The sequence below is a fragment of the Leopardus geoffroyi genome, chromosome B2 (genome assembly GCF_018350155.1).
Source record: "Leopardus geoffroyi isolate Oge1 chromosome B2, O.geoffroyi_Oge1_pat1.0, whole genome shotgun sequence".
Lineage (NCBI taxonomy): Eukaryota > Metazoa > Chordata > Mammalia > Carnivora > Felidae > Leopardus > Leopardus geoffroyi.
This window is the reverse complement of record NC_059332.1, coordinates 25696967-25724853: the sequence shown is the minus strand read 5'-3', so window position 1 is coordinate 25724853 and position 27887 is coordinate 25696967. Positions and strand designations below refer to the sequence as shown.

Below are 27887 nucleotides of genomic sequence, written 5' to 3'. Positions count from 1 at the left end.
CGTGAGTTCGAGCCCCGCGTCGGGCTCTGGGCTGATGGCTCAGAGCCTGGAGCCTGCTTCCGATTCTGTGTCTCCCTCTCTCTCTGCCCCTCCCCCGTTCATGCTCTGTCTCTCTCTGTCCCAAAAATAAATAAACGTTGAAAAAAAATACTTTAAAAAAAAAAAAAAAAAATCATATGGTATCAGTCTTTCTCTGGCTTATTTCACTCAGCATTATATTCTGTAGCTTCAAAAGATTTCATTGTTTTTATGGATGAGTAATGCATCATTGTATATGCTTACATATTGCATCTTTTTTGTCCATTCATCTATGGATGGACAAGGGTTGCTTCCATAGTCAGACTATTGTAAATAATGCTACAATAAACATAAGGGTGCATATATTCCTTTGAACCTTTATGCAGTTTTGCATCTGACATTTGAGTAATTTTGAAGTGCTAGGATGTTTTGTTCTTAGTATATTTTCTTTCATTCAAATGAAAATGAAACTTGATCCAGAAAGTTTGTGCTATGATAAAATACTCAAATAATGTACACAAGGAGGGAGTTAACTGTGTACTATTAGATTTTCAGAAAAAGAACAACTAGCTTTTATGAGTTAAACCCATAAGGCACTTCCATGGAAGGTAGGGGTAAGAAGCCTTATTTTCACTTGACTTACCTGAAGAGTCTTCATAAGGAGGCCAGCTGTTGTGTTCTCGAACAGTCTGTGACAAGAAATCCCCTTGGGGTACAGAGATACCTCAAGGAACTCTGACAGACACTGGGGCCAGAGGAAGACAGGCCAGGGGCAGACAGCAGGTCCCAGGATGTCATTGAAAAGGGCACTGGTTGTGCTGTCTCAATGTTTTGGCCAGGGCACAGGAGGTAAAGTCTCTGGGGTAAGTTTGGAGAGGGAGCAGAGAGGAACCGCAGAGAATGGGAGGTGGTGTGGAGAGTGGGTCTGCTAACAGACAGCCTGAACCAGGCTGGAATGATCCCTGATCCCTGGAAAACTGAGCAAAGGAGAAGCCCAAATACCTTTTTTTCAAACAGGGTTCCTGAGTGAGGATGTGGAGAAACTGGAATCCTGTGCTCTATGGGTGGGAACGTAAACTGGTGCAGCCACTGTGGGAAAGAATATGGAGGTTCCTCAAAAAATTAAATATAGAATTACCACATGACCCAGGGATTCCACTTCCACGTATACACCCAAAGAATTGAAAGCAGAGACTTGAAGCATTGACTTCAATGAAAGCAGAGACTTGAAGCAGAGACTTGTTGGCATTATTCACAACAGCCAAAGACTGGAAGCAACCCACGTGTCCTTCAGAGGATGACTGGACAAAATGCGGTGTGTGTTTATACCATGGAATATTATAGAGCCTTAACCAGGAAGGAAGTTCTGACACAGACTACAATGTGGATAAACCCTGAGGACATTGTGCTAAGTGAACGGAGAGAGTCACAAAAGGACAAATACTCTATGATCCCACTTACATGAAGTCCCCAGAGTCATCAAAGTGGAAGGGTGGGTGCTGGGCCTGGGGGAGAGGGAGGGCGGGACAGTGATTAATGGGGGCAGAGCTTCAGTTGGGGAAGATGACAAAGTTCTGTGTGTGGACGGTGATGATGGATGCACAACAGCATGGATATATTCGACCCTGAACTGTACACTTAAAATGGTTAAGATGGTAAATTTTATGTTGGGTGTGTTTTACCACAATAAAAAAAAAAGGAAAAAAAAAGATTAATAAAAGAGTTCCCAAGATGTGGCCTCAGCAGTATCAGCTAAAGCACACCTTTCTTGCTTTTCCTAAAAAATGTTATTTAACACATAGATGGGTGGGCAAGCTGGCCGCACTTTGTGTCTTTGCTTCTAACTGTTCTCACCTGGGTCCTCTGTGAAGGGCAAGGCTGGATGGGGGACAAGTCAAAGTGCCTGATGTGGCTGTGGGGCCACTCAAACCACGCTCCCCATGCCCCACTCACTAAGGGCTGTCCCTTCCACCACATTTTGTGGCAGGAAATTTTGTGGCCCAGGTGCTCATGGATGGGAAAGCACCTTTCCTTACATAAATATAGAAAATGGAAACTGTAAGTGCCTAAGGCATCATTTTAGGTAAGAGGGGAAGTGTTAATTCACTAAGTATTGATAAAAACCTTTTGTGTTAAGCTCCACTTTGGTGTTGGATAAGATGGTCTCTGAACCCTCACAGAGCAAGTGGGTGGGAATTTAAAACTGTGGGTAGAACAAAGCCATTTGAGAATTGAGGCGGAGGGCCAGGGGTTATGGGAACACACGGTGGGGTCCCAGTCCAGCCAGGGTGTGCCTTCCTGAGAAAAGGGGAGTTGAGACTTGGAACAGCAAATCAAAACAAGTGGCTATCAACTAGTTTCTTATCTGCATGAGGGGTGACCTGAAAATAGTCTGGAATTAAATTCCTGAAGTAGGAGGGGAAATTCCTACTGTGGAGGGGGGAAACGGACAGGAAAACTTCACCTTAGTGGGGCTCAGCTGTTTATAGTCAAAAAGGCCAGGATGATAGAGAACAGGCCTTAAGAATTTTACCTGCCTTCCCTCCTTCTACCTTCCTACAAAATGGAAGGTTCTACAAAATGGAAGGTTTTTCAAGAAAGAGGGTGGGGCAAGAAAGTTGCTGGCCAAAGGTAAAGATTGTTCTGGGCAAGGGCCCTTTCCTTAAAGGGAAAACTAAGGAGTCTTATCACGCATATGACCTCATCTTCCTTTGGGGATGGAGAAGGCCCCTGTGATGGAAAATTTTCTGACTGGCCAGTTAAGACAGTATTTCTGGGGAAAAATGAAACTGCAATTAAGTCAGGTATTGGGACACCTTGGTGGCTCAGTTAGGCACCTGACTTCAGCTCATGTGATGATCTCATGGTTTTGTGAGTTCAAGCCCTGCATTGGGCTCATTACCATCAGCACAGAGCCCACCTTAGATCCTCTGTTCCCCCCTCTCTCTGTCCCTCCCCCACTCATGCTCTCTCTGTCTCTCTCAAAAATAAACAAACATTAAAAAATATATTATTAAGCCCCAGTTTGGGGACTCGGCCCGAGTAATGCCATTTGGGGTTTGTGGTTTTCTTTTTAACAGGGTCCATCCTCCTCTGTTTGTCTCTTTGATTACACCTACATTTTATTTATTTATTTTTAAATGTTTATTTATTTATTTTGAGAAAGAGACCATGCAGCGGGGGGGGGGGGGGGGGGGGGGGGGGGGGAGAGAGAGAGAGAGAGAGAGAGAGAGAGAGAATCCCAAGCAGGCTCCACACCGCAAGTGGAGCCCGACATAGGACTCAATCCCATGACCCTGGGATCATGACCTGAGCTGAAATCAAGAGTCGGGAGCTTAACACTGAGCCACCCAGGTGCCCCACACCTACGTTTTACTCCCAGTGCTACCACTCACTGTCTATGCCATCTTAGACAAATTTCTAAACCTTTTTGTCCTAAGTTCCTCATTTGTAAAATGAAGATAATGGTTCCGGCTTTGCCTGCAGCCTAGAGCTGTTATAAAAACCAAACACCCAAATGGATTAAAAGTGTTTTCAAAATTGCAAAATTATTCCATGCACATATTCCATTATCACATTCTCCCTTGTATTAAACATAAACTTGTTTTTCTTTCATCCATGGTTAACTCCTTGCAGAACAGGACCATGTCTGAACTGTCTTCATGTTTCTTACAGTCCCTCACACATTTCAGCAATGCCTCAGGTCTCAGCCAGAGGGCCAGGGCCACAGGGTTCCCAGGTCTGGGGAGGGCACGGCTGGCACAGTCAATGTGGATGGCTTGCTCTGGAGTTTTGCAGACAAAAGAGGCCCTCTCCTCCCCCAGGAGAGGAGCCTAATGTCTCAGAAAATGAGTTGTCCTTGCTCTGCCACAACCTAAGTTGCATTTAATTTTTAAACCATCTCTTTCTCCCAAGAACTGGTGCTCAGACAACACTGAGCACGCAACAATGAGCAATGACTCACAGCGTTTTGATCTCCATTGATGTGAGGGAGCGGAATAGTTGGAAGTCTCACCTGCGGGGAGGACACTCTGTCCAGGACCCTCAGTCAGGACTGTTCACTGTGGGGCTTCCTCAGCCAGAAGGTTGGATGTTGTGAGTACCCGATTTGATAAATTAAGCCTTCTTTATTCTCTGCACTTCTTTCCCTCTTTATGTTTACTCTAGTTGTTTGATTCCTTATTTCCTTTTCCCTTATGATTAAAGTTTTCCTCCATGAAACCGAAAGAGTGGCTATCATGAATTATTCAGAACCCCCACCACAGGATGCTAAGAGTAATGGAGCTTCTCAGAGCTGCCTGCTGGAAGGTAGGCTTGAGCTGACAAATGTAGGAGGACTTTCCACTTGTAATGTCAGTCAAAGACCACAGCCAAGGTGAAGTTTGGGTTGTTGTTGTTATGTTTTTTGTTTTGTTTTGTTTTGTTTTGTTTTGTTTTTTTGTATCCTCATCTTCTGGGCCAAAGTCAACAACATTCTTATTTTCCTTAAACTGAGCTGAACCAAAGGAAGCTGCCTCAAATACCTCAGATATTTTGGCTGCCACGAGCACATTACTGAGCTATGAGACACACTGCTGCTCATTAAATGGGAAATGCAGAGATAACTAAAAGATAAATTATTTTCTGATGACTATTGCCATAAAGCTTGTTTTTATAAGTCTCCTGGAATAATAAATTCTCATGAGAAGAAAAGAGCTATAAAAGATATTTTCAAGACCATAGGGAAAGTTGAATAGGGATTGGATGTGAGGAAATAACTGTTCATTTGGTAAGTGTGAATGTGGTATTATAATTATGTAGGAGAATATCTTTTTAAGAAATAAATGCATACTGAAGTAGGGGTAAAAGTCGTAATGTATTCATTGATATTTTTTGTGGAAATGTCTAATCCACTGTTAAGACCATCTACCAAGTTTTTTATTTCAGGCTTTTCAATTCTAGAATGTTCTTTGTGTGTGTGTGTGTGTGTGTGTGTATTTAGTTTCTGTTTCTCTATTGGGTTTTCACATCTGTTCATTCATTATGCCATGTATTCCTCAAATTTTTTAACATATTTATAACAGTTATACTCTTTGTTAATTTCAACATTTGTATCATTTTTGTGTCTGTTCTGTTGACTGCTTCCCTCCCCCCTCGTGGTTATAAGTCATATTTACTTACACTTTCATATAATTAGTAATTTTTTACTCATTCTAGACGTTTTTTATTACGTTGCCTTCTTTCAAATACAGTTGAGTTTTGTTCTTTTTCATTTTTTTAATATTTAAAAAAAAATTTTTAATGTTTATTTTTGAGACAGAGAGTGAGTGGAGGAGGAGCAGAGAGAGAGGGAGACACAGAATCCAAAGCAGGCTCCAGGCTCTGAGCTGTTGGCACAGAGCCCAGCATGGGGCTTGAACTCACAAACCACGAAATCATAACCTGAGCCAAAGTCAAACGCTTTACTGACTGAGCCACCAGACACCCCAATTGAGTTTTGTTCTTATTTGGTGGCTCAGCTTGATGTTGCAGAGGTTAGGTTTCTAAGGAAGGGTCTACATTAACCCTTGTTCTTGGGCTACGTTAGCCACAGTACTAAGGCCTGGGCTTCCTGGACTCTGAACTAGATGCCCAAGTTGTTTCGCAGGGGTTTCTTAACTCTGTAAGGTCAGAAATCTAACAATTCAATCTAATTGCATTGCAGCACCATGCAATCTGGAATCTTGGTTCATCCCTCATGACCCAGTCTGGCTCTGCCAAATCTCACAGAATCTTGTGCTTGCAGCTTAGTATTCATAGACTCAAGGAAACTCCTGTGTATGCTTTAGGAGAGACTTTGTGTTTCTTCCCCTTCCGTGGCACTATGTTCTGCAAATGCAACTTGCACCAGCAACCATGGACTCTGATCTTTGTCCCGGGCCTGTAGACCCGTCTTTAACCTGGCTTTGTAGACCTGTCTTTAACCTGTCTCATCCATCCTCACTCCTTATCCAGGAAGCCAAGGAGAACTAATTTTATGTACAAACTTCAATGTGCACATCATTATTATCTTTTTACTGATTTAATTATGTTTATTGTTAAAACTACATTTATGATAAAAAGTCAAACACTACAAAGGAGTACTCTGAAAAAAAGGAAAATATCCAGGCCTAGATAACATTAATAGCTCCCCAGGAGATTTTCCTATGCAGCCAACATAGAGAACCCCTAGTCTAGATGTTTCCAGTGGCCATTCCAGCTCTGACTTTCTGGAATTCCATGACATACAGACGGGAACTTGAAGAGCAGAGGGAGAGACAAGGAAGTTATTCACCCAGGGGAGAGAACACAAGATGGTGAAACAAAGAAGTCTTGCCAAGTAGAATCCCCAACTCCAAAAGAGGAGACACATGAGCACCTGAGCAGAGATGACATCCAAGAGAGGACTCTCAAAATGGAACCAATGTGAATGAGGCAGAAGGTCCTCACACTCTTAAAGCTGTAAATCTGGTGTATAATTCTGTCCATCTTCAGAACTATTTCTCAGGCCAGCCAACACTTTCTCCACCTACAATATGGGTTTCCAGTGTAAAAATTGGATTTGTTCTCTTGAAAAACCTCTTCTGCAGTCACAGAAACTTTTTGAACTAGAAAAATCTTCAGGTATTATACAATCAACATTTGTATGGCTAATATAAACATTATTAAACAGTTTATAAAGCACTTTCACATACATATTTTACTAGATTACAAATGTCTCATGAGGCAGTAAGCCACACTGCTGTTATATATCTCTTATAAGGTTCTGAAAAGTTATGTGTCTCAGGAAAGTTCTTTAGTGGATCAGAGGCAGAGCCTAGACTTAAGAGCTGATTGACTTACTCCAAGCCTGGAGCCTTCCCATGAAACAACACCCCTGAGTTTATGTGAAAAGTGAGCCATGGAGGAAATTATCTTCAAGGTCCTACCACATTTTTCAGTTCCTTTCTCATTCCAACAGTACTGGAAGAAGTCCTCGTGAGCAGCTCTATGAAGGTATGAAAAAAACTAATGTGTGATTGTATCAGTCAGGATAGGCTTGGTTACACTGTGGTAACAAATAATCCCCCAAATCTTGGTGGCTTAAAATAAAAAAGAGTCATTTAATCTTCAGACTGTATTTCCATTATGGATAGGTTGGTGGTAAACTGGGGAACCCAGGCCAGTAGAGTAGCTGTCATCACAAATGTTGTCCATACCATGTTGGACAAAAAGAATTCTAGAGGACCTCAAACTGTTGGTTAATATTCCTGTGTGTGTCCCTTCTACACATAACCCAGAGGCCAGAACTGGCCATTTGGCCCCACAAGGGAGCCAGAAGAAAACAATCCTGCCATGTTCTAGAACAGAGGAAACCCAGACACTTTTGGTAAATGATTCTAATGACAACACACAATTCCTCCTCCATCTGCAATTTGGGCAGTGGTATTTCCTTTTGCCTCCAGGAAGATCATGGCCAAAGCAGAGGAGACATTCAGGGAAGGAAAAAAACACATGGTATGAGGTGTTTTCTTCCCATAGTTTCTTTAAAAGATGGATAGCAAAGGTGCCATTTGCTTCAGAGAGGGTACCTGTGGTGGGGGGTTCTGCAACCAGAGCACAGAGAGAAATGTGTTTTGGGTGTTCAACAGTTGGTTATCCTCAAGGGCAGGTGGCTCCTAGAGTCAGCAGAGTGTTTAAAGGTGTTGGAGGGGAGGAGAAGCTTGGCTGCTGTACCGCCCAGGGAAGCGGGGGAGGAGGGGGGTCTTGAGTAGCTGCCTCTTCCCTTTTCTACTCACTCTCACTCAGAAGACTCTGCAAAGCAGGGTGATGGTCAGGGAAGGTTGGGTGGCAATGGAGCAGGCAGTTATGCCTGCCAAGGGAGGGAGCTGCCACTGGCATCACTCAGATGTCAGAGGCCATCTGACAAGAAGGAGGGAACGTCTGTCTGACCTAAATCACCGCTCCTTTTTAGCCCCTTCGCTTGCAATCACGCTTCTCCCCTGCCCTACCCAGCACTCATGACCTTCCTTTACACTGCCTCTGGTTGTTCAAAGATGGTCCCATAGGGAGCCCCAGGTCCTTCCCTGGACCTACTTCCCTGGATCTTACATTAATTCATCAATAAAGGCCCATCTCTTCCTCCTTCCATTTCTTTCCTTCACCATCTGCCCATAAAAGGTTTCATTCCCCATTTCTAGTGGCCTTCACTATGCATTAAGAGGAGAACAATCTGATTAACTTGAAACAGTAACAGAAGCTAATATTTACTGAGCTCTTACTGCCAGTCGCATATTGTCCCAAGTATATCACAATGCTAATTTGTAAAATACCCTTTGAGATAGGTATCCTTCCAGATGAGGAAATCCATCATGGAGAGCGGCAGTCACTTACTTAAGATGTTCCAAACAGTAAGTGGCACAGTAAGAGTCACACCCAGGCTGTCTGGATGCAAAACTCAGGCACCTAACCACTATGCTGCCGTTGGGCTCTGCTACTATGTAAGACTTATCAAAACAGTCTCAGAGGATCTTGAGTTTGGAATTTCAGGCTATTCGGGGGCAGATTTATGCTCGGCCCCCAGCCAGAGCACTCCTAGACCAGGGTTTTCTTGTGGACCCCACTGGGTCCTCCTGCTATGCCAAGGCCCCTCCTCTCCTTGCTCTGGGTAAGTCCAGAACCCTGTCCCAATTCTTGTCCCTGCAGGACTTGAGTCCCTCCCAGACCTTGCCAAGAGAACCAGGATGGACTTGAATGCCTGCCTGTGAGCTCTGCTTCCTCAGGCTCTGGACTGAGAGGAGCACAGAGCTCTCTCCTTGGAACCCAAACCTGGACTGGGTTGCCATCTTCAGCTTACCTCTGGGAAGCCCCACTGACCAAGGAGAGGGTGCTTCCTAGGAAGTGGGGGGAGGGGGTCATAGAGCTGACCTTACAGAAGGCAGGTCCCAGGCAGTGGTGAGAGTATCCTGGGCAGTGGCCAGTCCGAATAAATGCTGGCCAAACACAACCAATGAGACCACACTGGTGCATATATGTTAAATATTAGTCTCATCAGTCTTCTCTCCCCAAATCAGTGACTAATTCCTCACTATCTAAAATCAGTGCTCATATAAGGACATAACGTCCTGGCTCTCAGAGCCTGCCCTGCTGACCCTCCCAACTTCTACTCTGAAGTTCTCCCTGAATAGGAATCAAGAGCCCTGGCCTTCTCAAGAAAGTGGACAGTGAGGTTTGTCCCTGCTAGTGCACCCGCAGTTACTAAACAACGCAGCCCGCTGTTTTCTATCCAAGCACACACCAGATGCTCAGATTCTGGTGTTCCTTCTTTGTCCCTTCCCAAAGCCAAAATGACTCCCCTCGGGCCCCAGGTTCTCAGGGAGACAGGAGCCAGCTGGCGGCTGAAAAGCGAAATCAGACGCCCAACTTTGCCTTTCTCCTAAAGCTTCCAGCAGCTCCTTCCGCTCCTCTTCAGTCGGTTCCCAAGGGCGGGAGAGGGGGGCGGGGAGGGTGGGGCTGCCGGTACGTTGAGGGGGCGGGGCGAGGGCGGGGCCGAGACAGAGACTGCCCCGACGCGGCGGGTGGGGGCTAGGAGCTGGGGGCGGGGTCGCGCTGGACACCACACAAAGCTCGTCCACGTCACAAAGCTGTTGTCCCCTCTCCCCCATCGCAGCACCCGAGGTCCGGACCAACTTGGCCTTACTCCAGGGATTTTGCTAGACCGTATACCGCTTCATGCTATCCATCCAGGGGCTCCCAGAATGGTGGCACGGGGCCTGGGGCACCAATGAGCCATCCTTCCTTGGAGAGATCTGGTTTGGGATCCCAGCTACTCTCGCCCTCCAGCCCGCCTCGCTTGAAACTTCCGGCAATAGAGACTCCTTTGACGTTTAAAGAAAACAAGGACAAAACACTGGCAGCACAACGTTTCCACTGTGGAACAGCTAAGCTGCTGGGATGGCGTCTGGGCAAGGCGGGGTGAGCAGTGAGCCTGTGCATCTTGGAGTAGAGGGCGTGTGTTTCACAGAGGCTGTCACCCTCTGGCCTCTGGCTTTGGGGTCTGAAAGCTCTGGCTTCATTTCCTCTGCCAGTCTCCTACTAGCTGAATGAATTTGAACGAGTTGCCTAACTTCTCTGAACCTCAGTTTCCTTATCAATCTTCCCAGGTTGATAGGAGGATCAAGTAAAATAATGTATCGTGCAGTGCCTAGCAGTCTCTGGCACATAGGATTTAACAGATGCTATTTCCCCCTTCCCCAAAACGAGGAAAGGATTACTAGATCTTCTTTTCTCTACCTCAGTTTTTCAATGGAGCCTGCCTGTCTTTGGAGTAGGTGGCTTAGGCTGTGCTGATGCCATCTTTGCCTGGTTGTCAAAAAGAGATCCAGAAATATAGGCTTGTGGAACGTTGGAGCTGGAAGTCTTGTCCAACTGAACTTACTTATTTAACAACCCTGGAAGGTGAGTACCCAGCTCCCACAGCAGAGAGTGGGAAGTATTAGGAGTCAGCTTTCAGGGTTAACATCATGGGTCTGGGACTGGAAACTTCACCTTGTCCTGTCTACATTGTGCAAACAACCTTAGGTCCTGGGAAGTCAGAGAAGCAGTCCAAACCCCCGATAACAAAGAAGAAAGGCTGTTGGTCCCAGCAGTCAGCACTCCCTTTTAGAAGCTTGGCAATATTTCCAAGTGCTTTTGCCGTTCACTGTTAAGTGGCCCAGCTCTGTGAAACTTCTACACCTTCAGGTCACAAACTGTTCTTTTTACAGGCCAGAAGCTGAGCCCAGAGTGGCCAGGAAACTCTAGTTTGGCCCATTTTGGTTTGTTGGGATCAATATTTGCATTTCCTGGACATTTCTCCTGAGCAGTATCCAAATGCCTGGTATATCCAGGGGACGCGAGTCAGCTCATTTAGAGAGTCTCTATCTCTATCTCTGTCCATCTCTGTCCCTCTCTGTGTCTTGCTCTCTTGATGTCTCTCCCTGTATGAGCCAAGCTCACTTAACAGACTCTGTCTCCCCCTGCTTCCCCCCTGCACAGGGGTTGGGGGAGTGGGTACTAGCACTACCACAGCTGTCTTAGGAAAATTTTCTCCCAAATACCCTTTTAAAAGCTTCTCGCTAATCCCTCTTATCTGGGAGAGGTCTAGAGATCTGGGTGATTTCCCTGGGGGAGAGACATCAGTCACACATTCCACATGAAAGAAATTTCCCCCTTTCTGCAGCTTGCCTGTACCTCCTCTTATAATTCATCACAGCTCATCACAGTGCCCTGGCCAGTGAGGCTGATAAGGGTCCTTGAAATCTTAAGTGACCGTCTCTGAACTCTAGGGAGAAGAGAATGGGGAGGAACTGCTGAGTGGGCACAAGGTTTTCCTTTAGGGTGATGACAATTTTTTGGAACTAGATAAAAGTGATGATTGCACATGTTGCACTGCATTGTTCACTTTAAAATGGCTAATTTTATGATATGTGAATTTCACTTTAATAAAAACATTTCTTTGAAAAAAAAAACAATAATGGGGCACCTGGGTGGCTCAGTAGGTTAAGCAACCAACTCTTGATTTCAGCTCAGGTCATGATCTCAATGATTTGTGAGTTCAAGCCCTACATCAGGCTATGTTCTGACAGTGCGGAGCCTGCTTGAGATTCTCACTCTCTCCCTCTCTCTCTGCCCCTTCCCCACTCTCTCTTTCTCTCTCTCTCTCTCAAAATAAACTTTAGTAAAGAAAACAAAAAAATAATATCACTGACATCTAATCACTTTTTTAAAAATTACAGAGTTCATGTGTGATCAAATTACTTCTGACTGCATTGTATGTGGCACACACACATGTAAAATACATTCCCAACCCCGGAGGAATTTAAGACCTAGCCGGAGAACCGAGATGACTAATACATCAAACAACTTCCATAAGAGCAATGCCCTTCCTCTGTGTGCAATTGAGAGTTCGAAGACGCACCTCTGCTAATGCAGAAAAGGAAAAATTTCTTGGAGATGACATTGGAAATGAGCTTTAAGAGTTGAATGAAATTTTTACTGTTAGAGTTGGAGGTGGAGAATATATAATTAACAGGAAGAATGTCTGATCCCTACAAGAGGGTCACATGATACATTTAAGGACATTACCTAGTCCAATCTGGCTGTCATAAAAGCTACATCATTCCAGCATGAGTATTAAAGACCAGATGTCAAAAGACCATGACTCTGCCCCTTTGTCTCCAATGCCTGATGCCGTTTTCCACATACTTGGTGATGTATGAATGTCAAAAATAAAATAAAAATATGCATTAAAGAAACTCTAAGAAGCACATGTACCAGGAAAACTATAAAACAGTTGTCTTAGCTAGAAGCATGTACTACTACTGAAATAGGCTAAGACAAGTATGCAACAAGTTTTGAGGTACAAGGCAGAACATGGTGTAACTAAAATGAGTTACATGTGGAATGAGTGGGGAAGAAGGCTGGAGCCATCTAGGAAAATTTTGTATGCCATCCTATGGGATTTGGACTACATTTTAAATACAATAGGGAATCATTAAGTTCTATGGTCCCATGATCTCGACTAAGTAGGGCAAATGAGTGGTCAGTATGGAGAGAGCTGAGTGTGGACAAGCATGAGATTCAGATGGATGAGGAATCTGCCCTCATCACCTAGGCACTTGGCTTTAAAGACCCATGTTCACAGGGCTGTGGTGCAAGACAGGAGGACACAGGAAACGCTCACCCTTAGGGAGCAGAAAACCTGCCGCAGAACAGAATGCTGTTGGCTGCATTGTGCCTAATGAAGAAAAGGAAGGGATGGTCAGCACAGAACCTTGGTCCAGATACCACGCAACACTCCACGACCACTACGGCTGAGGCAGCCGCGGCCTCTGTGCCTTCCTCATTCACCTCCACGACACTCTTGTGCACAAACTTGGACAGACACAGATCTCTCTCAGCTGACATTGCTGAAAAGTCAGCCTTGTCCCCCTGAAAGGCATCAACCATTCCCAAACGCTGAAGCACAGATTCCATGTCATAATCCTCTTCCAGTTTAAATCTCGGAAGGAAAACTTCCACTTCGGTACTCTTCATACAGTCTGGCTTGGTCCAGGCTCTAAATTTCTCATAAGTGAGATGTTTTTCCACCTGAAAGACCAGAATTCAATTTTGAAATTCATACTTTAGTACATATTTACATACACACCCACATATTCTTCCTCCTCGCATAGATGGGTATTGATTGTCACGCAAGACCAGCAGGCACCGTTATCTGCCAGGAAATCTGTGAGATCTCATACTTGTGCTATTAAATACATGGGTGGCTTCCTTGCCAAGCAGGGAAGACTTCAAACAGCCCAGAGGCACAAAGACAGTGGCTGTTCCTCTTGTTGCCCAACAATGTCTAGGAGACATCTTTTATCCTGACAATCATCAATGCCCAGCTGACCGTGATTTTCTTTTTTTTTTTTTTTTATAAACTGTGCTTATTTTTTGAAGATGAGGCATTGCTGGTAAGAAAAATGATTGGGAGGGGCCCCTGGATGGCTCAGGCGGTTAAGCATCCAACTCTTGGTTTCAGCTCAGGTCAAGATCTCATGGTTTGTCAGATTGAGCCCTGACTTGGGCTCCATGTGCTGACAGAATGGAGCCTGCTTGGGATTCTCTCTCTCTCCCTCTCTCTGCCCCTTCCCAGCTCGTGTGCACGTGCACACACTCTCTCAAAAAATTAAAAAAAAAAAAAAAACCCTTAAAAAAAAAGAAAAATGGGAAAAGGCTCCTGGTGGAGTCCACCCAGAAGAACAATTTGCCAGAGGCGCAATCCTGCAATCCTGCATGCATTCTGAAGAAGAGACACGATGGCCGGGGGGGGGGGGGGGGGGGGGGGGGGGGGGGGGGGGGGGGGGGGGGCGGGGATGGACAGAGACACAGCCAATGGCTGCAGCTCTGCTCACACAGGCCCCTTAGGTCATGGGAGCACCATGTGCCACTTAGTGCCTGTCCCTAGGAGCTCCTGGGCTGTGGCTGACTCTCATACTAGGTAGGGATCCATGCTGAAAGGAAGCAGAGTGAGTGGGGAGTGGCATTTCCAGCTGTTTCTGGCTCTGCCCTCCTGAGTTTCAGGTTCTTAGTATTTAAAATATAATGCTAACAACAATGATTATGATAATAATAATGAATCACATTTCTTCAGGGCTGATGATGCACCAGACAATGTGCTAAGCTTGTTCCCTGAACTATGCCCATTTTATCCTAATAATAACTCTATCAGGAGATATTATCACCATCCCCATCTTAGAAAACAGAGTAATTTGGCAAGGTCACATAGGTAATAACGGGAGAAGTAGGTCCTGAATAACAGTTTGGTTCCAAAGCCCGAGTACCTGAATACTGTGCTCTGCTGCCTGGTTGCCCATATCATCAACTTAAAAGGTAACACAAATGTTGGAAATGGTGCTTGAGTTCTATCCTATCAGGAAATATGTGAAGGTTGTCACCGGATTCATCTCACCGAACTTAGATCCACGTTGTCATCCGGGAGCAGAATGAGCATGCTCAGCTCCTCACCCACATAGGGCACCTCCAGGACCTGGGCCTGCACCTCTTCAATATAGGCAAGCTTAAATGTAGCTTCCTGAAACATCATCTGCACTGGCCTCTGCTCCTTCTGATGGGAATTAACAGAGGAGCATGGAATTAAAAACAGATTATTGAAAGAGGCGATAAAAGTTTCCAAAAGACATAGAGTTGACTCCAGGAGTGTTTTCAGCACCCTTGATGGGAACAATATTCATATGCTAATTCCGACTCTTTCCTGTCACCATTACAAGGCATCTCTTGTAAACAGGTATCTTAAGAAAAATGTTCTACTCAGCAAAATAAATGTGATACTCTGCATTTTCCGGAGGAGGAAATCAGATTGTCCTCATTTAAACTATATCTAAGGAGGGGTGTCTGGGTGGCTCAGTCAGTTAAGCGTCCGACTCTTGATTTCAGCTCAGGTCATGATCTCACGGTTTGTGAATTCGAGACCTGTGCCTGGCTCTGCACTGACAGTATGGAGCCTACTTGGGATTCTCTCTCTCCCTCTTTTTCTGCCCCAACCCTGCTCACACTGTGTGCACTCTCTCTCTCAAAATAAATAAACTTTAAAAATATATGTATACAAAAATAAAATATATCTAAGGAAATGATACAGTCACATAAAATTAAATAGAAAATTATTTCATTTTAACTAGAGAAAGGTTTCGTGATAAGGTGGGAAGAAATTTAAGAGTTTCACAGGAATGTGACAGGTAGTGTATGGACACACCCTCTCAGAAAGCAATCTTGCCCACAAGTAGAAAGAACTAATATCTCTTCATGTATTTAAATCCAGTTGTTCTGATTCTGATACTCTAATCCAAGGAAATAACTTTTTAAAAATGTAGAAGCGGTGGGGCACCTAGGTGGCTCAGTCAGTTAAGTGTCGGGTTCTTGATTTTGGCTCAGGTCAGGATCTCATGGTCACAGGATCGAGCCCCACGTCAGGCTTGGCACTGAGCGCGGATGGAACTGCTTAAGGTTTTCTCTCGCCCTCTGCCCCTCCCCCACTCTCTCTCTCGAATAAAATACAGAAGAGGTATATGCATGCAGAAGTTAGAGTATTATACTTATTTTTCTTTTTTTTATACTTATTTTTCAAATTGATACAGATCAGCTATTATACAAATTAGAAAAGTTTCTAAAATCAATGCTAGAAAAGTTCTCCCCCTCCCACCTTTGTACCTCAAGAACTGATTATATAAAGTACACCTTAAGCCCCCAAAACACCTATACAGTGTGTTTCCAGATTACATTAAAATGGTATTTTTGTGGGGGGGGTGAGTGGTTTGCTGGGGATTTGGCAAGCTATTTTAATACCTGGCTGAAGTTACACCTCAATATCAAGACTAAGATTTTTGTCAGTTTTAATATTAGAAACTTATAAATACTAAATTAATAATTAATTAATATTAATTCAAGTCAATACTCATTTTAATTTTTAAATATCTGATTAAAGAAATATTCACTCCCAGGGTTGATGGGGGGTGGGAGGGAGGGGAGGGTGGGTGATGGGTATTGAGGAGGGCACCTTTTGGGATGAGCACTGGGTGTTGTATGGAAACCAATTTGACAATAAATTTCATATATTGAAAAAAATAAATAAATAAATCATTAAGCACTTTCTCTCTTTAAAAAAAAAAAAAATTCACTCCCTCTACCCACTCCCCCAACACACACACATATCACACTTTCTTTCCTTAACACTTGTTTTTTGCTTTCTGTTTAGCAACTTGGGAATAGAAGAAAGTCTTCTATGAGAGTTTCCAGAACTAGGTGGCAGCAATGAAGATAGGAGAGATTATCAGAGGCAGAAGGAGCAGTAATAAAATGCAAAAAATTATAGACAGCAAATAATTTTTATTCCTCTGTTCTTTTCTACTGAGTTTAAAATTCCATTTATAAATATGTTGTCTCAAATTTTTGTAAATTAATGTTTATTCTTTTTTTGAGAGAAAGAGAAACAGAGCAGAGTGGAGGAGGGGAAGAGAGAGAGGGAGGCACAGAATCTGAAGCAGGCTCTAGGAGCTGAACTATCAGCCCAGAGCCTATTGCAAGGCTTGAAACCATGAATCGTGAGATCATGACCTGAGCTGGAGTCAGATGCTTAACTGACTTAGCCACCTAGGTGCCCTTCAAAATTACTTTTAACCAATCATTTATGCTTTTACAAACTTAGTTTTTTCCATTCAATTTCTTCTTGAAACACTAGCAGGATTTCTGAAAGTTTCTCTCACCTGGTTTATTTTAAAAGGCATTTCACTTGTGTACATTTTGTTGAACTGTTCATTCCACCTTCCTTTGAAGTAGATGGCATTGACAAGAACCAGCCTGGTCTGTGCATCAATCGAGCTATCCGGCAACAGGTCTTGAATTTTACCTTCCAGGAAAAGTAGACAACACATTCAGGTGATTTTTATAGAACATGGAATGAATAAATCATGATAAGGTTTATTGGCAGATCCTTGGTTACTAGTCAAGAACCAAACATTCTTTTCATTTTTCAAACTTGCTCAGTTTGGATTGTTATGTACAGAAATCAAACACAACACATACAAGTGGTGTTCATGGTCAGGTCACTAAGGCCTTTCCAGAAAGTTGAAGACGGTAAATGATTTCTAAATCACTCAAAGAAAAACACTACACGCGGTCAGACAACGAGGCAAGCAGGTCTGGAGGGCTGGTCTGGAGGGACCTGGGTTATCCCAAGAGGTGAAATGGGATTGTTTGGTTTAGTGCAGCAAAGTTGTAACCAGTGCTAACATTCCACAACTACATCCACATGTCAGAGGCAGCCAGAATGAACGGCTCAACGGGGAAAGAGCTGATAATGGGCAGTCTGGGTGCACTGAGGAGCTCCTGGAAGCAACTAGAAGAGATTTTACTATTTTGATCCTCTACACAAAACAGCAGACATTCCTGGAAAAGGTAAGGTGGGCAAGTGAAAGATACTCCCTTCTTCCCCTGGATATCAAACTGCCTTTCTGATGAACTAAGAGCATCCCTGTTAATTTGCTGCCTCCAGATAGCATAAATGGCAAATATTCCAAGAAATGGTGGCAATAACTGCTAACTCTTTAAAGAAAGACAATGTCTGTTCTCGATTGTCTGATTTATTGACAGAAATAGGACTGCTCCTAGTGGTACTAAGTAGAAATGGTACAGAGGGTCCTGAATGGTTCAAACATCATACATCATTGATCATGGCGGCCAAGATGAGAACGTGGCACTCCATAAAACAAAAGAATAAGGCTCAATGCCAAACAAAGGATGATTTCGGTCTGCAGGATTGATCAGCCCTGAGAGACAGTCTGCAGTTGACCTATCAAATCTAAGCTTACCAAATCTAATTAAGGGAGTGGAAGTGGAAAACATGAAAGAAGCAGAATAAGTAAGCTTAATGTGTAGGATAAAGCTGATGGTAGGTCCACATAGAATTTAGAAAGAGGAAGCCCAAGTGTATGACTCAGGGGAGATCTGACCAGTAGTGTCCTTCCTATGGAGGTGATGAACCCACCCAACATGTGAACATCACAGGCCACATGAAAGTACGCTTCAGTGTAAGTTACTAAACTGGAAATCTGGTCTATGAATTTCTTTTGACATTTGTATCAGTCATTCTGGTCCCGGAGAATGGAAAAAATTAAGTCTCCGTTGTTGAAAACCTGAGCTTCTGATCAGAACCACTGTGAGTCCATTAAGGTCCAAATATGCCATGAGGCCCAGCCTGTCAGCATGACTCTGACCATCTGAAACACTAGTAAAATCAGAACAGCAGGAAAGCAAGGGGAGGAAGAGGGAAGGGAGGAAAAGGAGGGGAAGTAGGGGAAGGTGGAGGGAGCAGGAAACGGAGAAGGGGGAGAAGGCAAAAAAAAAAAAAAAAAAAAACCAGTAACATGTAACTCTGACCTTCAGTCTTTTTTGAGACCCAAGTGTTGATGTGTTTCCTGGACTGCTCTGCAGCTTTGGCAAAGGAAAGCTGCTCGAGTTCAGCATGGTAGAACTGAAGACAGGATTCCTTAAAGGTCTTTGGAGAGAAAAGTGTTCAATGTGGCTATATTCCTAAATAAAGTTTAGTTTCCAAAAATTTGAATATTATATACTTTTTATTAAAATAAGTATACATCTCTTAAAAGTGATATCTTAGCCTAATAGGTACTAAAATATCAGAGTTTATAAATAAGTCCTAAGCCATAACCAACCAGAAATGGAAAACTGAATTTTACAAGTAGTCAAATTTTAAATAATCAAGGCACAGTCATAGAATTATGAGTTTTAAAAGTGTCCACCATTAATTTTGTTTCTCCAGGATCTTTCTTTCAGACTCTATATTTTAAATACAACTTTTATTGTTCTGCTGACTCAACTCACTGAGAGGAATTCACACGTCTTTTCTCCAAAGAGCCTGTTGGCTGTTCTGAGCAAGTACTGGGTGCCAGGTTTGTTCACTTCAGTAAGAAGTAACTGGAAACTCTGATGAATATCTTTCTCTGTGTTTAAAGAAAGCACCTGTTGAGAAAAATAATTTTAAAAATTATCAAAATGGGGTGCTTGGGTGGCTCAGTCGGTTAAATGTCTGACTTCGGTTCAGGTCATGACCCCACGGTTCATGAGTTCAAGCCCCACATTGGGTGCCACACTCACAGCATGGAGCTTTCTTGGGATTCTCTCTCTCTTTTCCCCTCTCCCTCTGCTCTCCCCAACTCACACTTTCTCTCTCTCTCAAAATAAATAAACTTTAAAACAAAAATCAAGATTGTTCTCTGATCTCAAAAACTCTTTATAGAATTTTATAGAGAAAATTCTTTCTCAAATACTCTACAAAATTTTCCTTTAAAAGAACACTGTTTTCATTTAAATTGCAGATTTAATACATACTAGAGCAATACTATGTGGAGGTGGGGAGAAGATACAGAGAGAAAAAGACAGAGAGAGAGAGAGAGAGAGAGAGGGAGAGGACAGAAAACAGAGGAGTAAGAGTTGGCTTTTCTGCCTAAATAGATCTGTCTTGTTTAAAAATAAGTAATAGGGGGGCACCTGGATGGCTCAGCTGGTTAAGCATCCAACTTCAGCTCGGGTCATGATCTCACAGTCCGTGAGTTCGAGCCCCGCGTCGGGCTCTGTGCTGACAGCTCAGAGCCTGGAGCCTGCTTTGGATTCTGTGCCTCCCTCTCTCTCTCTCTCTGCCCTTCCCCTGCTCATGCTGTCTCTCTCTGTCTCAAAAATAAATAAAAACATTAAAAAAATAAGTAATAGGAAGAATGACAAGGAGAAAAAGGATTCAGAAAAGGGGCTATTATAAAATCTTGCATCCCAAGAAAAACATAAGTATGAAATATGCCTAATAGAGGAAAATTTGCTTCTAAGATTTAAAAAAAACTGGGGCGCCTGGGTGGCTCAGTCGGTTGAGCGTCCGACTTCGGCTCAGGTCACGATCTCGCAGTCCGTGAGTTCGAGCCCCGCATCGGGCTCTGGGCTGATGGCTCAGAGCCTGGAGCCTGTTTCCGATTCTGTGTCTCCCTCTCTCTCTGCCCCTCCCCCGTTCATGCTTTGTCTCTCTCTGTCTCAAAAATAATTAAACGTTAAAAAAAATAAATAAAATAAATAAAAATTAAAAATAAAAAAAACAACAACACAGTTAAAAGCATGATAAAGTTCAAGAAGAAATGGGCATAAATACAATCAGTGGGCAAGGCAATCTTTGTCAGTTTATACAGAATCCAAACACTAGTTCTTTAAAAGAACTTCCCTTAATGCTATAAGCAGCAATGCATATTCAGCATATTGAGTGCCATTACTGTCTAGTTGAGCACAGAAGGATAAGGAACTCTTGATGTCTCTGAATACAAGGTAACTGAACAATCTTGAGGCTCTCAAAAAAACCCAAAAGAACAACAAAAAAAAAAAAAACAAAAAAAAACCTCCCAGAAGGATTCATCAGCTAGCTTAAAACACAGAAAAGTTCAGGAAGCCCAAAGAAGCCCCTCTCTACACATAAACCTTCACTTCTCAGGTCACAAGCTGAAAAATGATTCAGATAAGCAATTACCCCAGAAAGGGTTGTCAAGAGAAAAGAAAGTGGTATTGAAACAAAGAGCCACACCAACCCTCCTGTAGCGAAGGTGTGCTCAGGGAGCATGAGATAAGCTTGTAGGTTTTATCTTAGGCACATGTCCTCTGCCAGCTCTATAAAACCCCATCAGGACAGGGATTGATTCTTAATCATTTTCAGATGTTTGCTGAATGTTTGTTAAACTAGTCCACACACAGTCTGTATATGTAATAAAGACATGCCTTTTCATCCACATTTGCCTATTTTTGTCCATCCCCTTACCAGGAATGCATGTTGGTGTATTAATGACTTGAAAGAGATATTAACCTACCCTTTGTTACCAAAGAATAATTACAGTTATGAAGTCTTTACTTCAGAAATGAGAGATCTTAACTGCTTAGATTTCAAATAATTTCAGTATCATTTTCTAAACAAAGATAAGATGCTAGGACAAGATTTTGATAGTCTTAACCAAATTATTAGAGGACTTTTCCCAAAAAAAGTCTCAGCAAAAGAGACTCCCAGCCCTGCCCTTTGCATCTTGTTCCCCAGGCAGCCCCACCTGCCTTATATAAGCATGTACGTGTGTGTGCACGAGGACCCCTCCCCATCCTGCTTCGTGGCAATTCTGGAGTATGAGGTATGAAGCTGGGTGATGGAACATAACAACTGAAAGGGCAGTCCCTTCTCCTGAGTGACAGGTAGGTTTACCTGGGCCATCTGGGCAGCAGTGTTTCCTTTTGCCCCAGGAAGGCCATGGCCAGGGCAGAAGAGATGCTCACAGGAGAATAAAACACGTTGCGTGAAGGGCTGTCCTGACACAGCATCTTTAAAAGGTGAAAGGCAAAGGTGCCATTTGCTTCAGAAAGGGCATCCATGATACAGGCTCTGGAACCAGAGAATAAAGAGAAAGGCTGCCTTAATACACCTCTGAAGGCTATTGATCAAATATCTGGCAATCTTGGAATTGTACTTGTTTTAAAATAATAAAGCTCATAAACATTTTAAGTTGGAGGAAAACCCATTTCTTGTTGCTCCCCATCTGAAAAGTGAGTCCCCATTTTAAGGTAAATAGAGAAGTATGGTACTGGCAGAGATCCAACCAGCTTGAGAGCCTCAGGAATTAACAGCACTAATTCACTGGCACAAACACACAGCACTCAGTCTCCCAGGAGCAGTGAAGTCCAATCCTTTCCCATAAGGACCAGCTCTTCCCAGCTGACGAGAAGGACATCAGGGAGAAGGAGGATGGTGTCAGGGAAGCAGGGGAGGGGGAGGAGGGGAAAACTCCTACTGAAAAAATTCTAGTTTCTCTAGCCTGTTCTCTAGCCTGGTCTCCATAATACTGTTTCTCCTTCTTCTGCTTGTTTTTTTTTTTTTTTTTTTAATGTTTATTCATTTTTGAGAGAGAGAGAGTGCATGAGCAGGGGAGGGGCAGAGAGAGACAAAGAGGATCTGAAGCAGGCTCCGTGTGCTGTCAGCAACCAGCTGGATGCAGGGGCTTGAACTTAAAAACCCTGAGATCATGACCTGAGCCAAAGCTGGAGGCTCACATGACTGAGTCACCCAGGTGCCCCAGTACTGTTTCTGCTTTCGTACATTTATGAAGAGCACTTTTGAGAGTTTCAGCTATGCAAAAGGCCACAGTCTACCTATCTGTCAGCTGATACTTGAGAAATGTTTGAGATTCTGGTAAGAGATGACAGACAGGCTGCAGGTGGGTTTAAATTGACTGTGAGGCAAGGACCTTTTATCTACAGTGACTGGTTATCAACCAGCTAGGGAGAGCCAGTGTGCTCTCCAGCTGAGCAGCCCTACCCCCTAGATGGCCAATTAACTCCCGATAGCCCATAACCCAACTCAGAGTGCCCAATGATCCCTAGCCTCTAGACATCACGTGACCTTCAAACACTGGAAAAGAGGCTGAGAAAACTTTGCTTTCGTTTTGTTTTATAATATTTTGCTAACTTAGCAAGATTTGAGAGTTTTACTCCCAAGATTTGGGAGTTTTACTCAATAGAGCAAAAGCCACTAATGGAGACTGTGCACCAGAGGACAAAGACCAGCCCCTGCGGAACACCATAATAGAGAGGCGAGGAGGAACGGAGAAAGGTACAAGAAAGAGCAAAACTACCAAGAACAGGGAGGCCAGGATCTATGAAGCCACGGAGGTCAGAAGTGTAAATGTTAGTGGGCAGGTTTGCTGACCACACAGCTGAACCTGAACACATGGCCACCACCATCCCCCAGCCCACCAGGCAATTAGGTAAGGGCAGAAATGAGACCCTCACTCACCCAACTGCCATCCCCCTGACTCCTTCCTGCGGCTCCTCATCCCCTCACACCCATCACCAAGTCCTGCCTTCTGCTGCCCAAATGGCTCTGGAACCCGTATACTTGTGAGCCTGCACCTCGTCTAGACCACCTGCTCCCTCTCCCTCCTGCCTCCTCAGAACAGAACGACCCCCCCCCCCTCTCACCCAGTTCACTCCATTTGGACAGCCCTCCTCTTAAATTTCCCATGGCTCAGGGTGCCTGGGTGGCTCAGTGGATTGGCTTCAGCTCAGGTCATGATCTCACGGTGAGATCCAGCCCCACTCCAGCTCTGCGCTGACAGCAGGAGCCTGCTTGGGATTCTCTGTCTCTCTATCTGCCTTCCTCCCCTGCTCGCTCTTTCTCTCTCTCAAAATAAAGAAATAAACTTAAAAAAAAAAAAAATTCCCCTGGCCCTTAGGATAAGCTCAAAGCTCACTTCATTTAAAGGGCTTATCCTCCACCTGACCCCCTCGCCTTGCTCCAGCATCAGCCTCTAGCCATCCTGACCGTCTTTCACTCCCTCCAAGGCACCCCTGGGCCAAGGAAAACACCGTTTATCCACCACCCCGACCCCTGCACTGGCTAATGGCACTCAGCTTCCCTCTCCACCCAAACACCCCGGTCTCAGAAGGTTTCCCTTCACGAGCTCCACCCACCCTGGCGGCTGGCTCACTATTCTCTGCAATTCCGTCTCTCATTGCTTGTGGTCCCACTAGGCTGCAAGCTCCCGCCGCAGGGGCGGTGTGGCACCGCGGGTCCTGCGGGCCTGGAAGAGCGCTCAGGGAAAAGGAAGGGCTCCAGAAGTTTGTGTGGAATGACTGGAAGAATTAGGATGGGTAAGTAATGCTCGGATTTACGGCTGCAGAATGGTGATTTCAGCAGGAAAGAGGAGAGGTAGGGAGAGGTCAGTACGCGGATCCATAGGAGAGAGATGGGGTGAAGAAGTAGGGCGGCGGGGTGGGGGGGGGGGTGGAGGGAGGCGGCTGGAGAGGAAGAGACCTGGGAAGCGCAGAGACAAGACAGTGGAGGAGGGAATCAGGTGGCCTGCGATCCAAAGAGGCTCTGTTTCTGTGAACAGGGCGAGGCACCACCTGATCCGGTTCGCTTCTACAGAGATGGCCCTCGCGTCCAGTGTCTGAGCGCGAGCGCTGGGGGCTCACGTCCTCCCCCGTCCCCGCCCTGCCCCGGGGCGCCCCCACTTGCCACCTTCGGCACCGCCGCGCTCCTCCCGTGGCTGTCGTCCGGGCCTATGCCGATCTCTCCGGGAAGAGCCGCTCCCCGGGTCCAGCTCGCGTCGGGAGGGAGCGGCCGCAGAATTTTATGCTCGCCCCGGCGACCTCCACGCTTCCTGCCCTCCGCTGGGGGCGGTGCGTGAGCTGCGCCCCCGCGTAACCGCCGGCTGGGCGCGGCCAGGGTCTAGTCCCAGGCCGGCTTTGCGGCCGCCCCCCACCCCCACCCCCACCCCCACCCCCACCCCCACCCTCACCCTCCGCGGCCCCGCCTCGCGTGTGAGGCCCTGCTGGGGTCACTGGAAGGGCTGACTGCCTCCCAAACCGATTGTGAAAGGAAAAGCACTTTCAAACGGATAGGTGGGTCAGGCTGGTACCGCCGCGCTGGCTCACAAGTGGAGAACACCCCGGGGACGCGAGCGAGAGGCGACAGAACTTAGCCTGGGCTTGTCTACTTCCAGAAGCAAAGGTGCAGGGACAGGCCTGTGGGTCTTATTCCACACCAATCATCCTACACAGATGAAAGAGTCAGCTAGAATAAAGTATCTGCTCAAGATCCCACACTAATTAGCTGTTCTGAACCCAGACACAGAAGCCAGGTGGCCTACCTTCTAGGACCTGAGCCCTTTTCCCCTGCTAGTGTTTGGGCTCTGGTGTTTGTGCTGCTGTGTATGCAATCGCTACCATTTATCTCCAAAGTGATGGGAACAGACAGACTGAGCCGGACTGCCTCAGCACATGGGGGTGCTGACGCAGGGCGGGCTTGCGGATGGTTGATTCGGTTGTTCGAAAGGTCATCAGATACCCACACTTTTCCCATCCCTCGTGGCCAGTGACCAGAGACCCCAGCAACTAGAAGCCTTTCTTGTCGATGTAATGATGTCCAGAGGAAGAGAACAGATTAAATGACTTTCTGAAGCAGATTTCTCTTCCTATTTCAAATTCAAACCTGAATTAGTGCATTCTCCTGAGGGTCTGAATTAGGGAGAGAGGCAAGCCAGGTAACTAAATGTAAAGAGGCACACACTCTTAGGGGTTAACCCCTGTGCTTAATGTGACCCTGACAGTGAGTGCCTCCTTAAATTTCACACCCTGGGTGCCTCCCTTTTCAAAAACTAACAGCATTATTGAGACCTGTTAACAGAACATAATATTCACTCTTTAAAAGCATACAATTCGGTGGTTCTTAGTCTATTCACAAAGTTGTACAACTATAACCACTATCTAACTCCAGAACATTGTATCACCTCAAAAAGAAACACCATGCCCATTCATGATTTTCTCCATTCCCTCTTCCCACAGCCCCTGGCAACCACTAATCCATTTTGCCTAGATTTGTCTATTGTGGGATATTATAGATAGAATCATATATAATATAGTCTTTTGTGACTGCCTTCTTTCACTTAGCACAGTGTTCTCAGGTTGATCTTTGCTGGTTCAAGGTAACAGTGATCTATATTTCATTTCTTTTAATGACTGATGACATAATATTGTGTGTGTGTGTGTGTGTGTGTGTGTGTCCATTTTATTTATTCATTCATCAATTGGTAGACATTTGGGTTTTTTCTCTTTTGTTTGTTATGAATAATGCTACTATGAACATTCACATATAAGATTTTGTTTAGATGTATGTTTTGATTTCTGTTGGGCCTATACCTGGAGTGGAATTGTTAGGTCATATAGTAACTCTGTATTTAGCTTTATGAAAAACTGCCAAACTATTTTTCAAAGCAGCTACAAAATTTTATTACCATCTGTGTACATGGGTTTCAGTTTCTCGAAATCTATGGTCTCTTTTTTTTTTTTTTTTTTAACTTTAGAGGGTGTGAAAATGGCATTGCATGATGTTTTAGAGTTGTATTTCCTTGATGACTAATGATGTTGAGCATCTTTTACCTCCCCATGTGGTTACTGGCTCTTTGTAAATCTCCTTCAGGGAAAAATCCATTCAAATCTTTGCTCATTTTCAAATTAGATTATTTGTCTTTTTATTGTTGAGTTTTAACACTGTAGGTTTTTATTCACTTCATCATCATACTGCATGATCAAACTGCTTAAAAGACAAAAAGAAAATCTTAAAAGCGATCCAAGAAAAAAGATACAGAAAAACAGAGATGAAAATGATATCCGAGTTTTCTTGGGGAAAAAATGCAAGCAAGAATACAGTGCAGAACACTTTTAAAATACTGGGAGAAAAAAGAGAAACCATCAATCTAGAACTCTGTATGTTTCAAAAATACCTTTTGAAAATGAAGGTGACATAAAGACTTTTTCAGACATACGAAACCTGAAAGTTTTCACCACCAGCCAACCTTGCATGTCAAGATGTGTGAAAGTAATTCCTTCAGGCAGGCAGAATAAAAATAATAAAGGAACAAGGATGTACCCAAAGGAAGAAGAGCACTGTTAATAAGTATCAGATAAATACATAAGGCTATCTTTCTTATTTCTTAAATGTCTTTAAAAGATAATATTTTAAATACTACTTTTTTTTTTACATTTATTTATTTTTTGAGAGACAGAGAGAGACAGAGCATGAGCAGGGGAGGGGCAGAGAGAGAGGGAGACACAGAATCAGAAGCAGGCTCCAGGCTCCGAGCTGTCAGCACACAGCCCGACATGGGGCTCAAACCCATGAACCGTGAGATCATAACATGAGCCGAAGTCAGACGCTTAACTGACTGAGCCACCCAGGTTCCCCTAAATAGTATTTTAAGTGTCTTTAAAATAATAACAATGTATTGTGGGGTTCATAACACATATGAAAACAACAGCCCAAAGGTCAGCAGAGTCTAATTCTCAAATTTATAGGAAAAAGCAAAGTACCCAACATAGCCAAAACAATTTTGAAAAATGGGAATAAAATTGGAGGGGTGCCTGGGTGGCTCAGTCTGTTAAGCAACTGACTTCGGCTCAGGTCAGGTCATGATCTCACGGTTTCTGAGTTCAAGACCCATATTGTGCTCTCTGGTGTCAGCACAGAGCCCACTTTGGATCCTCTGTCTCCCTCTCTCTCTGCCCCTCCCCTGCTCATGCACACACGCGCTCTCTCTCTCTCTCTCTCTCTCAAAAATAAATAAACATTAAAAAATGTTTTAAAAAGAATAAAATTGGAGGACTTACATTACCTCAAAACTTACTATTAAGCTACAATAATCAAGTATTGTGGTATTGGCACCAAGATACACATTAGATCAACAAAATCAAATATAGTCCAGAAATAGAGCCATGTATATATGATCAGTTGATTTTTGAAAAAGGTGCAAATGCAGTTCAGTGGAGGAAGAATGCTCTTTTTAACATATGCAAAATGAGCTCAAAATGGATCATAGGCCAAAACATAAAATGTTATAGTATAAACTTAAGAGACATTCTCTCTGACTTTGACTTAGGCAAAGAGTTCTTAGATAAAGCACAATACATAAACAAAAAAGTTTAATAAATTGGACTTCGTTAAACTTAAGAACTCCTCTTTGAAAGATGCTGTTATTAAAATGAAAACTCAAGTCACAAGATTTGTGAAAGTATTTGCAAGTCGTGTGTCTGATAGAGAACTTGGTATTTGTAATAATGCTCAAAATTCAATAAACAAACAACCTCTCCCCAACAAAATAATAAAATATGGGTGAGAGGGGCGCCTGGGTGGCGCAGTCGGTTAAGCGCCCGACTTCAGCCAGGTCACGATCTTGCGGTCCGTGAGTTCGAGCCCCGTGTCGGGCTCTGGGCTGATG

General features: G+C 44.2%; 1 protein-coding gene and 1 long non-coding RNA gene across 2 annotated transcripts; one reads left to right on the top strand and one right to left on the bottom strand.

The window, feature by feature from the left end:
* The first annotated feature begins 9555 nt into the window (after positions 1-9555).
* On the top strand, positions 9556-16457 carry LOC123608113. The gene is made up of 3 exons (XR_006717104.1): positions 9556-9969; positions 10293-10452; positions 16289-16457. It is a non-coding gene; the product is annotated as an uncharacterized LOC123608113 (long non-coding RNA).
* Positions 12002-26522, bottom strand: SERPINB9 (serpin family B member 9). Its single transcript, XM_045497597.1, is given in 8 exon segments — positions 12002-13125; positions 14489-14644; positions 16797-16939; positions 18469-18586; positions 18931-19068; positions 21323-21360; positions 21363-21499; positions 24765-26522. Coding segments are annotated over 8 exon segments (1347 nt in total). The 5' UTR covers positions 24977-26522; the 3' UTR covers positions 12002-12720.
* Positions 26523-27887: the final 1365 nt, after the last annotated feature.